The sequence below is a fragment of the Elephantulus edwardii genome, unplaced genomic scaffold (assembly GCF_000299155.1).
Source record: "Elephantulus edwardii isolate Elephantulus edwardi_28Jun2011 unplaced genomic scaffold, EleEdw1.0 scaffold00251, whole genome shotgun sequence".
Classification (NCBI taxonomy): Eukaryota; Metazoa; Chordata; class Mammalia; order Macroscelidea; family Macroscelididae; genus Elephantulus; species Elephantulus edwardii.
In genome coordinates this window covers 2740553-2753614 of record NW_006400001.1, presented here as the reverse complement: position 1 = coordinate 2753614, position 13062 = coordinate 2740553, and the positions used below count along the sequence as shown (strand labels likewise).

At 40.7% G+C, this 13062-nt stretch overlaps 1 protein-coding gene across 3 annotated transcripts in view; it reads right to left on the bottom strand.

Annotated features, from left to right (window-relative positions):
• Window positions 1–13062, bottom strand: part of PPARGC1A (peroxisome proliferator-activated receptor gamma, coactivator 1 alpha) — a 1278036-nt gene that overhangs the window by 49937 nt on the left and 1215037 nt on the right. For all 3 annotated transcript variants that reach the window (XM_006899276.1, XM_006899274.1, XM_006899275.1), the window contains 5 exons: window positions 9571–9765; window positions 7624–7746; window positions 6556–6760; window positions 585–630; window positions 402–475 (listed from right to left, as the gene is read on the bottom strand). In XM_006899276.1, coding sequence (XP_006899338.1) covers window positions 402–475; window positions 585–630; window positions 6556–6760; window positions 7624–7746; window positions 9571–9765 — 643 coding nt within the window. The remainder of the gene's footprint in view (window positions 1–401; window positions 476–584; window positions 631–6555; window positions 6761–7623; window positions 7747–9570; window positions 9766–13062) is intronic.

Here is a 13062-nt window from a genome sequence, read left to right as displayed (position 1 = left end):
AGCCCGTGATCTGAGACAAGTTACTCAGTATCTCTGACCTTTATTTCCTCACCTTCAAAATGAGAAATCCCCGTCATTCTTATGAGGATGCTGTAAAGTTAAAGGAATCTACTTAGATGCCTCACATATTTCTTGAATCAGAGTTTAAGAAATACTCATTTCATCTCCTAATCCTGTGTCTTCATCTGAGATATAGTTATTTGAGGATCCCAAGCAATATTTTAGGTGCAGAAAAGACATAAACAACTGAACATATTTATAGATAATTTCTCATGCAGTTTTGTTTATATTTTTGGTTAAGTGTCACAATCAAATAAAGAATATCACTGCACTCTATAAGCTAAGATATACTTCAAAAGCAAGGAGTTGGGGAAGAGTTCCAAGTGAAATGTCAGGCTTACCTGCAGTACCAGAGAGTTCCACACTTAAGGTTCGTTCAATAGTCTTGTTCTCAAATGGGGAACCCTTGGGGTCACTGGAAGATATGGCACATTTATAAAAACAAACTGAAATGGAGTTGCTGTAGCCAAATGTATTAGCACCCCCTTCCCTTTCTGAAAATGATTACATTTTTTAATACTTACTTTGGTGACTCTGGGGTCAGAGGAAGAGATAAAGTTGTTGATTTGGCTAAAGGAAAACAAACAAACACACTAATTATGAAAGATTGAGTGTTCTCTAGAGTCCTTATTTTATGCCAGTCAAGTTGTAAGGTTGACCAGAAAACTGGAAGCCTAAACTAGAGAAATCTCTGAATACTGGATCAAAGTCAGACAAGAGTCCATTATGCGAAAACAAATTCCAAACAACATTTGTAGCCGTAAACTATCATTTGAAAACACACACAAGAACAGAATTTTCTCCAAAATGCACCATTCCTGCTAAGGATACAAAATTTGCTTCATGCCATCAGAGAGAAATAATGTTTTCTCATTTAATTTGGAATACAGAACACGGTTTGTTTAGACAAGAAAACAGCAGAGTAACTATGAAGCAACAGAACGTTATGAATATTCAGTTGATTTTACTCCTAAAATGTATAATTTTCTATCTAGCTCTGTGAGTAGGTTATTTCTATGAGGCGGATGGATAGGCAATCACAAGTCAATTGACTGAAAATTAATTGACAGATTATGGCAAAGTGTGGCCATTGACTCAGATGGCTTACAAAGGTCCAAATCCCCCAGCTGTAGGGACATTTAAAGCAAAGTGCTATCTTTATCTGTTGAGGAACCTATGACCAGGTGGGAAGAGAGGTAGCCATCTTTCTTTTATGCTTTCCTAAATCTCACATCTTTAGGAGGTATTTCCCAATTCCTCCTCTTACTCCAAAATTTCAAATGTTTCTCCCTATATCAGTCTTCTATTTTGGACAAAGAGAGGGGAAAACATAATAAGAAATGTACTTGGAAATGTGTGTGTGTGTGTGTGTGTGTGTGTGTGTGTGTGTGATCAAATTGTAGACAACTCATAGCGACCCTATGAAAAAAACACCTGACACTTGTATAACTTTTGTTACTTGTATAACTCTCATTTCTGTGTGTGTGTGTGTATATATATATACACATATTCAAAATATCTCTATATGTACATGGGCAGACCTAAATTTTTGTTATTTGAAGACTACTTTCAAATGGTTAAGATGTACTCATTTATGTCATGAATATCATAGATATGAAACCAAGAAAACCTGTAAAATAAACTTTCTTATTCTGTGTGGAATAATTATGATGCCCCAGATTCTAATAGTTGGAGGCAAGTAATATTGGGAGCCCTAGGAGAAGAACAGACCATCACATTTTTTAATGAGACCAAACACAATTATAAAACACAAGTCACAGTAGGGTTATGGTCCCCATACAACACACAGAACTAAAACCACTTCTGGAAGCGTACTGATTTGTTTCACTGTCAGCTTAATCTACATCATGGTTCAAGATCTAGTATACCAGAGAATGAAAATGCCATGAAGTCAGATATGCATATTTTTTGCGTGAAAATCAGGTGTTTTCTATTAATGAAGGCAGAGTAAATGGATGAATAAACTGGACAGCAACACAGATCAAAGGACATACAATAGCCTAAAAAGAAACTAAAATGAAATGGAAAAGTGCTTGACTTCAAAATGTTGTAGAGACCTGATGTGATGTTCAGAGAGAAAAAGCTATGTCATGTTAAAAAAAAAAAAGAATTCTAGTAGACTTTTATAGTTATTGTCTCTAATTGCTCAAATATTTTCTGATATTTAGTTTTAAATGAAAATTTAAATAATCCCTGAGGATTTCCTGTTGCTTATTAATTAGGCTTGTCATTACATTAATTGTTTTGGGTGGGTAAAACAACTTTAGTACTTTTGTCCTGGGAAAAGTTTTTATGACACCCCACAGTGACACACTTTATTCTACAATTAGAATAGGTGTCATAAAATGTTTTTTTCATTAGCTCATTTAATTCCTCATTGTAATGGTCTGTAAAAGGTATAGTCATAAAAAAATAAAAAAGGTATAGACATATCAACTAGTGGATTAATTTAAATATTAAAGTTTCAAAAAAAATTTCTTGTGTTTTTCTTGTGCACATTTTCATCACAATTAAGAAAAGTTAATGAAAACACCAGACAAGGGCTTCTATTGGCCTTCCTTAGGATGATGGGGTCTTGATAGTGTTATGGTTAAGCATACCCATGTCAGGAAAGATCTACGGTTTGAATCCACCCACCAGCCACTCTACTGAAGCAAAGAACTGGTGATGAGCTGTTATAAAGATTTTCCCCTCAGAAATTATATAATGCAGTTCTCTATCGAAGGACACTGCTTTAGAATTGACTTGATGGCACATAACAAGAAGAGCTGGTCAAGGGGGCAATTGCTAGGGCCAAGGGAGCAGGGACTTGGTCGGTAGAGTCGGCTAGGATCACATGGTTGGGGAATGTCTGAGAGAAACAAAGCTTGAGGTGTCCTTGAAGTGAAGCAGTTTTATTTGGGGGGCTCAATCCCAAGGAAGGAGGAGAGAAAGGGAAAGAAAGAGAATAAAAGGAAGCAGAGGCAACGGAATCAGGAAGACACACAGCCAAGGTCTCACTGACAGTGCCTTTCACATCATGAGGGCAATAGTTACATGTCAGAGCCACGATGGCACAGCAAATGATAGCCAGGTACCTGGGACATACAAGACACTCAATAGAAGACTGACTTATATCGTTGGTAGTTGTTGCTGAACTGATTTTACTCATAACAAGCCTATGAACAACAGTTTAAAATTTGCATTTTCCCACACCAGCCTCACAGCCTTTGCCAACTAGGGAGATTGGAAAAGAATTATTCCAGTGTAGGGTCACTACAGTGAGAACTTACTCAATGGCATCTAACAGCAACAACAACAACAAAAAGAAGGTATAATAAATCTGGAAACTAAGGTTAATATACCCTAAGCTTTAAAAAAATATATATATATATATGAGAGGAAGGTGCAAGGAGGATTAAATTTTTGATTAATGATGGCAGCATTAGGATAGGAATTCTCTGATTAAAATAATTCAGCTATGGATTTTTAAAAATGTTCCCAACTCACAAATCATAATTTTCTTGATTTAAAGATGAAGAAGGATGGGCAGGAAACTTGGGATTTATTCATATCCTTTTTTGGTTTGACTTAAGTGAATAAGTCCCAGGAAACATCCTAATAAGGCTTTAGTTATAAAATTATTCTTGACATTTTCCAACAGCAATCAACATTAAGGGGAAAGCTATTTTATTGTACTTAGGTGTCTGTCCCTGTGAAAATTTGCTCTGTAAGACTTCAATTCACTCTGAAATAGTTTTAATAAAGAGTTCTATTCATTTCTAACACGAGGGAGTAAATCATCGTTCTGTGCCATAACTGCAGCTCACTTCTTCGGAGACATGAGCAAACTCCTCACAAGCAGAGTCAGCAAATCTAAATATAGAGCCAGACAGCAGGGATCCCAGTGGAAGGGGCTGAGAGGAGGTGAGAAGAACCTAGAGATCCATGCCAGGCTTCCTTAGCCCTGGTCCTGTCCTTGGGATAAGGATTACGCATGACCAAGGGAATTCCCCCATCCGGAACTCATGGCCATCATGTGTACCCCAATTTGGGAATCTGGATGGGCCACTTCCTCGAGTCTTTTCTCCTGAGATTGAACCACACATTAGCACGTCCACACCTAGGTCTGGGGAGCAGCCATGCTTGATTGCATGAGCTCACAGGAAGGTCCCAGTTCAGGTGTAAGGACATTTGGGTGCAGTGGGGAACAGGTCTTCTTGCTCCAATCCCTCCTCTATAGAATCTGAAGAGTGTCCAAGACTGTCATCAGAGGGGTTGTTTTTGTTGTTGTTGTTTTTCCTTTGTTTTAAAAGAGAAGAAACAAAACCCTAAAACTCAAAACACAAACCAACAACCAGAGTCCAGTCGGTTGATGCCAGCTCACGACAACCTCATGTGTGTCTGAGTAAGACATGCTGAATAGGGCTTCCAACAGCTCAGTCTTTCTAAGTAGATTATCAGGCCTATCAACATGTCTCTAGGTGTTGAACCTTCAACTTTTTGGTTAGCTCCCAAGTGTATGAACTCTTTGCCCCACTTAGACACTCCCTAAACCCAAAAGGACCAGAACCAACATAGATATTTAAAGCATGTGTTGCTATGCTAGGTTTGCTGAATTCAGGGTTTCATCAGACTGAGGGCTCAAAATTCAGCTCAGAACAAGAATGCATGACTGGAACAGGCGAGGGAGCAGTGGATTCGTGAGTTCACTCACTAGAGCGAGCCCAGCTGTGTTCTCTTCACCTGAGGCCTGCAACTGCCACCTTAGTATGGCACAGCATGGCTGGCTTGCTCTTAGAAAAGCTATTCCCCCAGCAGGGTGAGGAGTAAATCGAGGAGAGCTGGAAGAGAATGTGGCCTATTTCACAAAATATATTTCCCTAAACTAGCAGAAAGGGCTGGGCAGTAAATTTTAGACAACCTCCAGGGAAAATCTAAATGAAAGCCTTTTGAAGATGTCTTAAAAGACTCTGCAATATCATCTGCTTATGGGAAGGTAGGAAAGAGGGAGAGGAATCTCAAACACGAGGAAATAAATTAACTAAAGGTACCAGCATCAATATCAGTCTTGTGTGAAATAATCTAGTTCTTAGCAGAATTGGTGTTTGTGATTCTGGAGGTGAAAGAAGAAGTTGAAGAAATAAAAGGAAAAATAGAGGTGGATGTTTAGAAATGCTGATTTAGCACATGCCTATTTTCACTGTGAAAGTGAAGGTAAAGTGAAAGCTGTGAAAGTAGAACTTTGAACCAGCTCAGTCCAGTTCAGTCATGGCTAAGTAAGCAACCCTGGAATGGGCATGAATTTGTAAAATGTGGGTGAACTGAAACTCCCATGATTATGGGAACATTTACAGGTTAGAATCTTTGCTAAAAAACTTAATCCTCCTCTTCAGAAACAAGGGCAGTATGTGTGTTGCACAGCAACCAACACTCTTGACTGGCTAGGTGAAAACTGACGATGCCCGACTCAGAAATGGTGGCCGACTATGTTATTCTGGATGCATGTGCCTCTCCACCTTCAACCAAGAACCAACCTCCTGCATCAGACTCCTGAAAAGGCACGCTTGGTTCCTTCTGATTTTCTTCTTTCAAAACCTCAATTTATAATTTTCCCAATCCAGTTAGCATCCCACTTTGCCCAAAGTTTTCAGCTTTGTGTCTGTTTCAATCAGTTTTGTTTCAACAAAACTGTACTTAGTTTGAACTGTTTGGAACCCCAGTTTGAATGCAATAGCAATTCTCCACAAGCTCACTTGGAACTTACATGACCAGAGCATTTTGATGGGGAGGAGCCAAAAAGAAATAAAAGATATCTCTCTGCCAAGAAAGGGTTCCCAAAAAATCACCTCAGTTGGCCTCAAAAGCTTCAGCCTTCTAGCAAGGAGGAAGATAATGTGAATATACCCAGATGTTTAATTTAATCTAGAAAATATTTTTTAAAGTAGAAAACTGATTTTGGGGTTTCCCCTAGAAATTTCCAATGCCTTACTTACAAAATAAACTCTGTGGGCATAGCATGGGGTCTGAAAGGGGGAAACACACTTTGGAATCAGAAGGGGCCACATAAATAGTATTTACTAGTTCTTAAGTTGCATGCAGCAACTCAACAATGCCTCATTGTCTCCATTACTGGAAGGGAAGAAAATAAAAATGGTAATGAACTGGCTAGCCCAGCTTGCCTGGAACTTCAATTATCTCAGCAAGTCAGAGATTCATATAAACTTTGTCTGATGCTGCATTCCCTCCCCCACAAGCCTGCTCCCCTATCTACAGCTAAGATTGCAGGTGCCCTTTCGTAGACAGGGAGCTGAGACTGGGTATCAACTGAACAAAATATATTCAACCCAGGGATTTCCCACCCACCCCCACCCCCACCTCCCTTCTATAATAAAGCACTGGATTGTTTCTCCCCCACCCCGTAGAAGCCTGAAGATTTTGAGCTCTTGCCTTCAGCACCTTCAAGGACCATCTGGGTTTTGGTCTCGAGCCTACCTTGCAAATGCTGCGCTTGTGACTGCGTGGGGGGCTTCTTTTTGGAGGTGCCTTTGTCTCTGTGGCTGCTCCTGTTCTCTGCGGGTTTGGTGTGAGGAGGGTCATCATTTGTGGTCAGATACTTGAGAAGCTCCGAACAGGGACGTCTTTGTGGCTTTTGCTGTTGACAAATGCTCTTCGCTTTGTTGCTCCATGAATTCTCGGTCTTAAGAAACCAGGCAGAGAGAAAGGGAAAATGAGAGAGCCGAACCTTATCAGAACGGATAGAGGTTTTCTGAAGAGATGGGATCTTTCAAGGAAGTGTTCAGAATAAGTGTACTAGATCTATGAGCTGTGAATAATTGTTTGCAGAACAAGGAGCGAAAATTACACTTAAAATTCCTCAATGGCATTTATATAGCTTTTTAAAAATTTCATTTCGCCTGCATTTCAACGTTCCTACTCAGCAACATGTAACTAACAAGACCCTATAGCGCCTTTTCTGTGAATGAGGGGAAAAAGTAAGCTGGTTGAAACCTTAATTTGCTGCTGATTGCTGGAGCCTGGTATTCACAACTCTCTTAAGTACCCCTTAATGCTCTGCTTTCGCTTACTGTGAATGGCAAGACAAACATTGTTTAATACAGCCTGCTAACTGAGTTATGTCATTGCCAACAACCCCTCCAATTAATGGCACAGAGAGATCTTGGACGAGGTTTCCACAGCCACCTTTCTCAGGTTAGACAGCTGGCAGCGGAGTCCACTTGTGCCTTAAAGTCACTCATCAATGATACCAAGTCATCAGCAGAATTTTATTGAAGTCTACACCACTTCACGGAATAATAAAGTGGACAAGGGGCAACAGATGAGAGGGTTTCCATTCCAAGAGACAAAGAGCAAATGAATGACTCCTATCCCCAAACAGTACTAGCGCTGCTCTTCGAAATCCATTTCATAATCTGGTTTCACCCTTTTGATGTAGTCGTAGTCTCTTTGCCAGATTAATGCAGGTAGGCCTAACTTTTGCTTTGCAACTGCAAGCAAAAACCCTGTGTCACTTCCCACCCCGAGGTGTTACAAGGTTTGTACCTTAATAACTGCAGGGTTTGTTCTGATCCTGGCATTGTGATGTGCATGGTTGTGGGGGCTGAGGCCACTGCATTCGTTATAACTTAGCTGAGTGTTGGCTGGTGCCAGCAAGAGCTTCTTAAGCTAGAAACACATCAGGAGAGAGGGGCAAAGCAAGACGTTAGGCATGTATTAAAAAGGACAGGAACCAGTGACTAAACTCTTAAATGTAATATTAATTGAGTATTATAATGGCTTAATGGTAAAGAGCTACACTGCCAACCCAAAGGAATGCAATTCAAATCCACCAGCTGCTCTGTGCAGCAAAGATTGGTAATCGCCACCTTTCTACCTGTGCAGTTCATTGCCTCTGAAAACCAACTGGAGGGTGAGCTATGAGTTGGATCCAACTTGACAGCACACAACAACATAGTTGTAAAATCCTATGGCTCTTTAATTGCATCACACGTCAATAAAATTGGATTTAATTAATCAGATTAAACAAAACCATTTTACAGTAAGAAAAAAGTTTGTCAGCACACAATCACTCATTTACACTCACTCACAGATGTCAAGTCAGATTCGAGTCATAGCTGATTCTCAAATAGGTGTTTGGGAAGTTGTAAATCACAAGAGAGGAGATTGCCTATTTTTCTTCCGTGGATGCACAGGTGGATTTGAACCGCCAGGGAGGCAACAGCTTTGTGGTAGCCGTATAACTCCCTCTGGACTGCACCACCAGTAGGGTTCACATGTGCTCATGAGAAATGCCTTTCATTTTAAAAAAAAACAAACTACCTCAGAGATGGGAGGAAAACCACCTCCCAAAGGCAAGCTAAAGCACATGAGGAAGATTTGGAGAATGGTATTCCATAATTTATACAGCGTGCTCTTACACCAAATTTATAGCAAATGACAAACAGTTAGCATAGATGAAAAGGTAAACTGTGTCTTAGAACTAATAAAATTCCAGACAAGCGCTTGCATTGAAAAGGAAACTCACTCTTCACTGCCAACAAATTTACTCATCATTGCAAACCATAAATTAAAGTAACTTGGGTTGTGGATGTGCTATTATTTTTTAATCTTCATAAGAAATGTGAAACCACAGCCTTGGAATTCTGCATATCCCTGGACTTTCTATTTCTAGACTTATATGCATCTCAGTAAAACTACAGCACATAACAAGTACAGCAACAATAACACTACAGGTGTCAAATATGATGCACATTTTAATAGTAAAAAAAAATAGGAGGAAGTGGTAAATAGCAAGTCATAAGGGTTTGCTTAATGAATTAGAGCCTCTCTTTATACTAGAGAGGGATCTGGGAGCCTAATGGTAAGAAACTGAGCTGCAGTCTCAAAGGCATGCATGTCAAATCCACTAGCTGCTCCATGGGAGAAAGATGTGCAATTTCCTCCTATGAGATTTATTGCCTCTTACATTAGAAAAATGTAGATGTGCTATTTCCTCCTATAAGATTTACAATCTCTTTTCATTAGAAAATAATGTCTACATCTGAAGTTCAAAAATTGTTCATGGTCTCTTTTAAGAAAAAAATAACAAAACAAAACCAACCCAGTTTATTTGAAAATACAGGTTAAATGTTTTTCTTCCTGGGTCTCTACATTTTCTAAATGTTTTGGTTTTTTTACCATGAAAATTAATAATATTACACACACACACACACACACACACACACACACACACACACACACACATACACACTTGGGGAAAACTAAATAGAATTTAGAAAGGAAATATAGCATGATGACATGAAAGTATGCATTTTCAACACTTTTTTTAAGAACAGAATTCCATAGGGTTTGCAAAGCCGAGTGTGCTTGGGGCTCGCTTTCGCATCAGTCCAAATTAAGAATCCAAACCTTATTGTTTCTACATCATACCCATGCGGTGGCCAGCCAGAGGCAACTCCGATTGCGGTAAACAGTGGGAAGGGTTCTTACTAGAGACGGCTCTTCTGCCTCCTGAGGCGGAGGGGTGCCATCAGGCATAGAGGAAGGACTAGCGTCATTGTCAGTGGTCACATCTCCATCTGTCAGCGCATCAAATGAGGGCAATCCGTCTTCATCCACTGGGAGACTGTCCAGTGTCTCTGTGAGGACAGCTAGCAAGTTCGCCTCGTTCTCTTCATCTATCTTCTGTAAGAGAAAGCAGAAAAAACCCAGAGGATGACATGGGTGCGTGGAGGTGGGCAGTAGGTAGCATTACCAGTCAGCATAGACAAACCACACTCAGCCAGAATGAGTGAGTGGATGCTACATAAAATCCAACCACGATGAGCAGGTTTTCTCCAACTCCAAATTCCCCTTAAGGCTGAGTCACTCAAATTTATTAATATCTTGATTGTGCCGATCCCTGATCACTGAGCTGCTAACTTAGCAATTTATTATGTCAGTGTTTAACACCGTTACATATGACTCTCTTGTTTAGTCATCTTCCATATGTCTGGGCCTTGTTTCCTCACCTAAAAGAGGAGATTTAGAGAATCGCAGGGCTTAACAGAATCTTAACCGCCATCTATTTCATTCTCACATACAGTGTTTGCATCTCATTGACAACATTTCCATTGACTTGATTCCAAAGCATGGCAACCCCATGTGTGACAGAGCAAAACCAAACACCGCAGAATTGTCGTAGCTCACTGTGGGATCTTCAAGAAGCCCTGATGGTGTGGCGGTGAGCAGGCTTGGCTGCTGAAGAAAAGGTCAGTGGTACAAACACATAAGCTGCTTCTCAGAAGAAAGAAGGGCACCCTGCTTTTGAGATGATTACAGTTCTGGAAACCCTAAGCAGCTGTTTTCCTACTGTGTCCTACAGATGAGTTGGAAACCACTGCCGGGCAGTGAGGATAGTTTGGTTTGGTATAGTCTTTGTGGAAACATAGGGACTCGTGGCCCCGTCCCTAGAAATTCATACCTCTAACCCAGCGGTGGTGCCTGTCTGACAGTTCAAATCCATCAGTGTATCTGCAGCAGGGTGACTGACAATCTGCTCCCTGTCATCTGTTATTCTTGTTATTGTGTCATTGAGTCTCTTGCAAATCATAGTGACCCTATGTACAACAGCCCTAAACCCAGCTCTATCTTGTGCCAATCATACTGTCTCCGACACACCCATCCTGATTACCTCAGGCACTGAATCAATCCACCTCATAGAGGGTCTTCCCCTCTTGTGCCGTCCCTCCATCCTCCCAAGCATGATGTCCGTCTCCAAGGACCGGTCCCTCCTTACAACATGTCCTAAGTATGTCAGATGAAGCCTCAGAATCCTTGCCTTCAAGGAGCAGCCCAGTTTAACCCTTTCCAGGATGAATCTGGAAGCAGGAGCGGCATCCACTTCCAAAATGGCTTGCTTCCAGAAACTCTATGGATGAACAGTGCTCAGGCCGTTCGTTCATAGGGTCGCTATGAGTCATCTACAACTCAATGGCACCAAACAACAACAGGATGAATCTCTGTTTTCTTAGCAGTCCATGGTACATGCAATACTCTTCTCCAGCACCAGCTGGAGGGTCAGCTATGAGAAATGACTTGGTTCAAGCTGAATAACAATGAGATTTTTGGTGAGTTTGTTATGGAAATATAGAACCAAGATGATATGTTTGTGTAGGTTTGAACGGACAAATATTTGATTAGCAGCTGAAAGAAAACCTTTTAAACTGCTCAGGGATCTCCTGAGTACAAGATACTTCCTTCATAAAATTGTAAGATGCCCTGTCTTTGAACAAAAGTAGAAATTGAAACTCTACCAAGAGAAACTATATACTTTGTTGTTGTTGTTAAGTGCCATCGAGTCATAGGCAACTCATAGTGACCCTATGAACAAAAGACCTGAGAACTGTTCATAGAGTTTCCAGAAGCAAGCCATTTTGGAAGTGGATGCCACTGCTGCTTCTAAGCTTTTTTTAATCGGGAAGCTCCACCGAACACTGTTCAGCATGGGCAGCCATTATCACATTTGGCACATCAGTGTCCCAGTGTTTAGCATCACAGTAACCACGAGTTATCTCTGTACAGCAATGCACAGACCAGTGTTATACAATGTAGAAGAATGTTTGACAGAAAACAATTTAAACTAGGCTTGAGGGCCACAAATTAAAATCACCCACCTTGGGCTTGGTAGCATGACTTTCTGTCCACTAGGCCAAAGTGTATTCAATTTTAATCTCATCATTGAACACTCCAAGATCATTGCTTTCTCTGACATCTGTCCCGACCTTTAGTCATGAATTTGGAACTACCTGCTGGACACTGTAGTTAACTCATCACCAAGAATCAAAGTTAGGAAGTTTTCCAGAATCAAACTGCTCTTTTCTTATACTATTATATTTATTCTGGGTTAAGATTTCATTGAACCTAATTGCTGAACTACCCTGCCTCTTCTTTATCTGATCAGCTACTCAGTTGAGGCTTTGTTGCACCTCGTAGATGCATTTATTTCTTGTGGCTATGGCTATTATTCTACTGCAATATTACTTTTAAGGGAGGCGTCTGCGTATCTAAGTCTAATTTGTTCTCATCAACACAGGCTTGAGAACAAATCCTTAGTTCTTCAGCCTGCAAACATTTCTGGCGCTCCTCCTCTGTGTCAGGGATCGTGCTAGGTGTTGAAAGTGCAAAGAGAAGTAAGTAAAAATTCAGCCCCTGAGGATATTCCATGGAAATGAAGCATCTACCCCACAGTTCATTATGACAGATCATGTATATTATATACACTGTGCAAACATTTGCAGGGACTGTCAAACTGGAATTCATGCACACTGGGGAGCTCTGGTGGCCTTGTCAGTACAAAGTTAACACTACTAACTCCAAAGTCCTTCCTCTCTGGTGGTTCAGATCCACCAAAGGCTGCTTCAGAGAAACATAGGCAATTTCCTCTCACATCATTTAGAGCCTCAGTAATCCAGTAGAGAGTTTGTGAGGTGATTCCAACATACAGTGGGTTTTGAGTGAATAAAAACAAACAAACAAAAAACCCAAGCAACAAAATCATGGCTATCAAGTTGATTCTGACTCATGGAAATCCTGTGGGTGCCAGAACACAACTGTAATACAGAGCGGCTTTAATGGCTGATTTATGGAAAGATTTAATTTCAAAGTTTTTCTTCCAATGTGCTGCTGGGTAGGCTTAAATCTCTGACGTTTTCATTACAAACAGCATGCTCACCATTGGCATCACTGAGAGACTTCTCTGGTTAATATGATGACATATTCTACATACAGACTCCGCATCTGAATGTTGTTGTTGTTGTTATGTGCCATCGAGTCCCTACACACAACAGCCCTAAACCCTGCTCTATCCTGCGCCAACCGCACTGCCTCTGACACACCCATCCCGATTACCCCAGTCACCAAATCAATCCATCTCATAGAGGGTCTTCCCCTCCTGCGCTGTCCCTCTACCCTCCCAAGCATGATGTCCCTCTCCAAGGACCC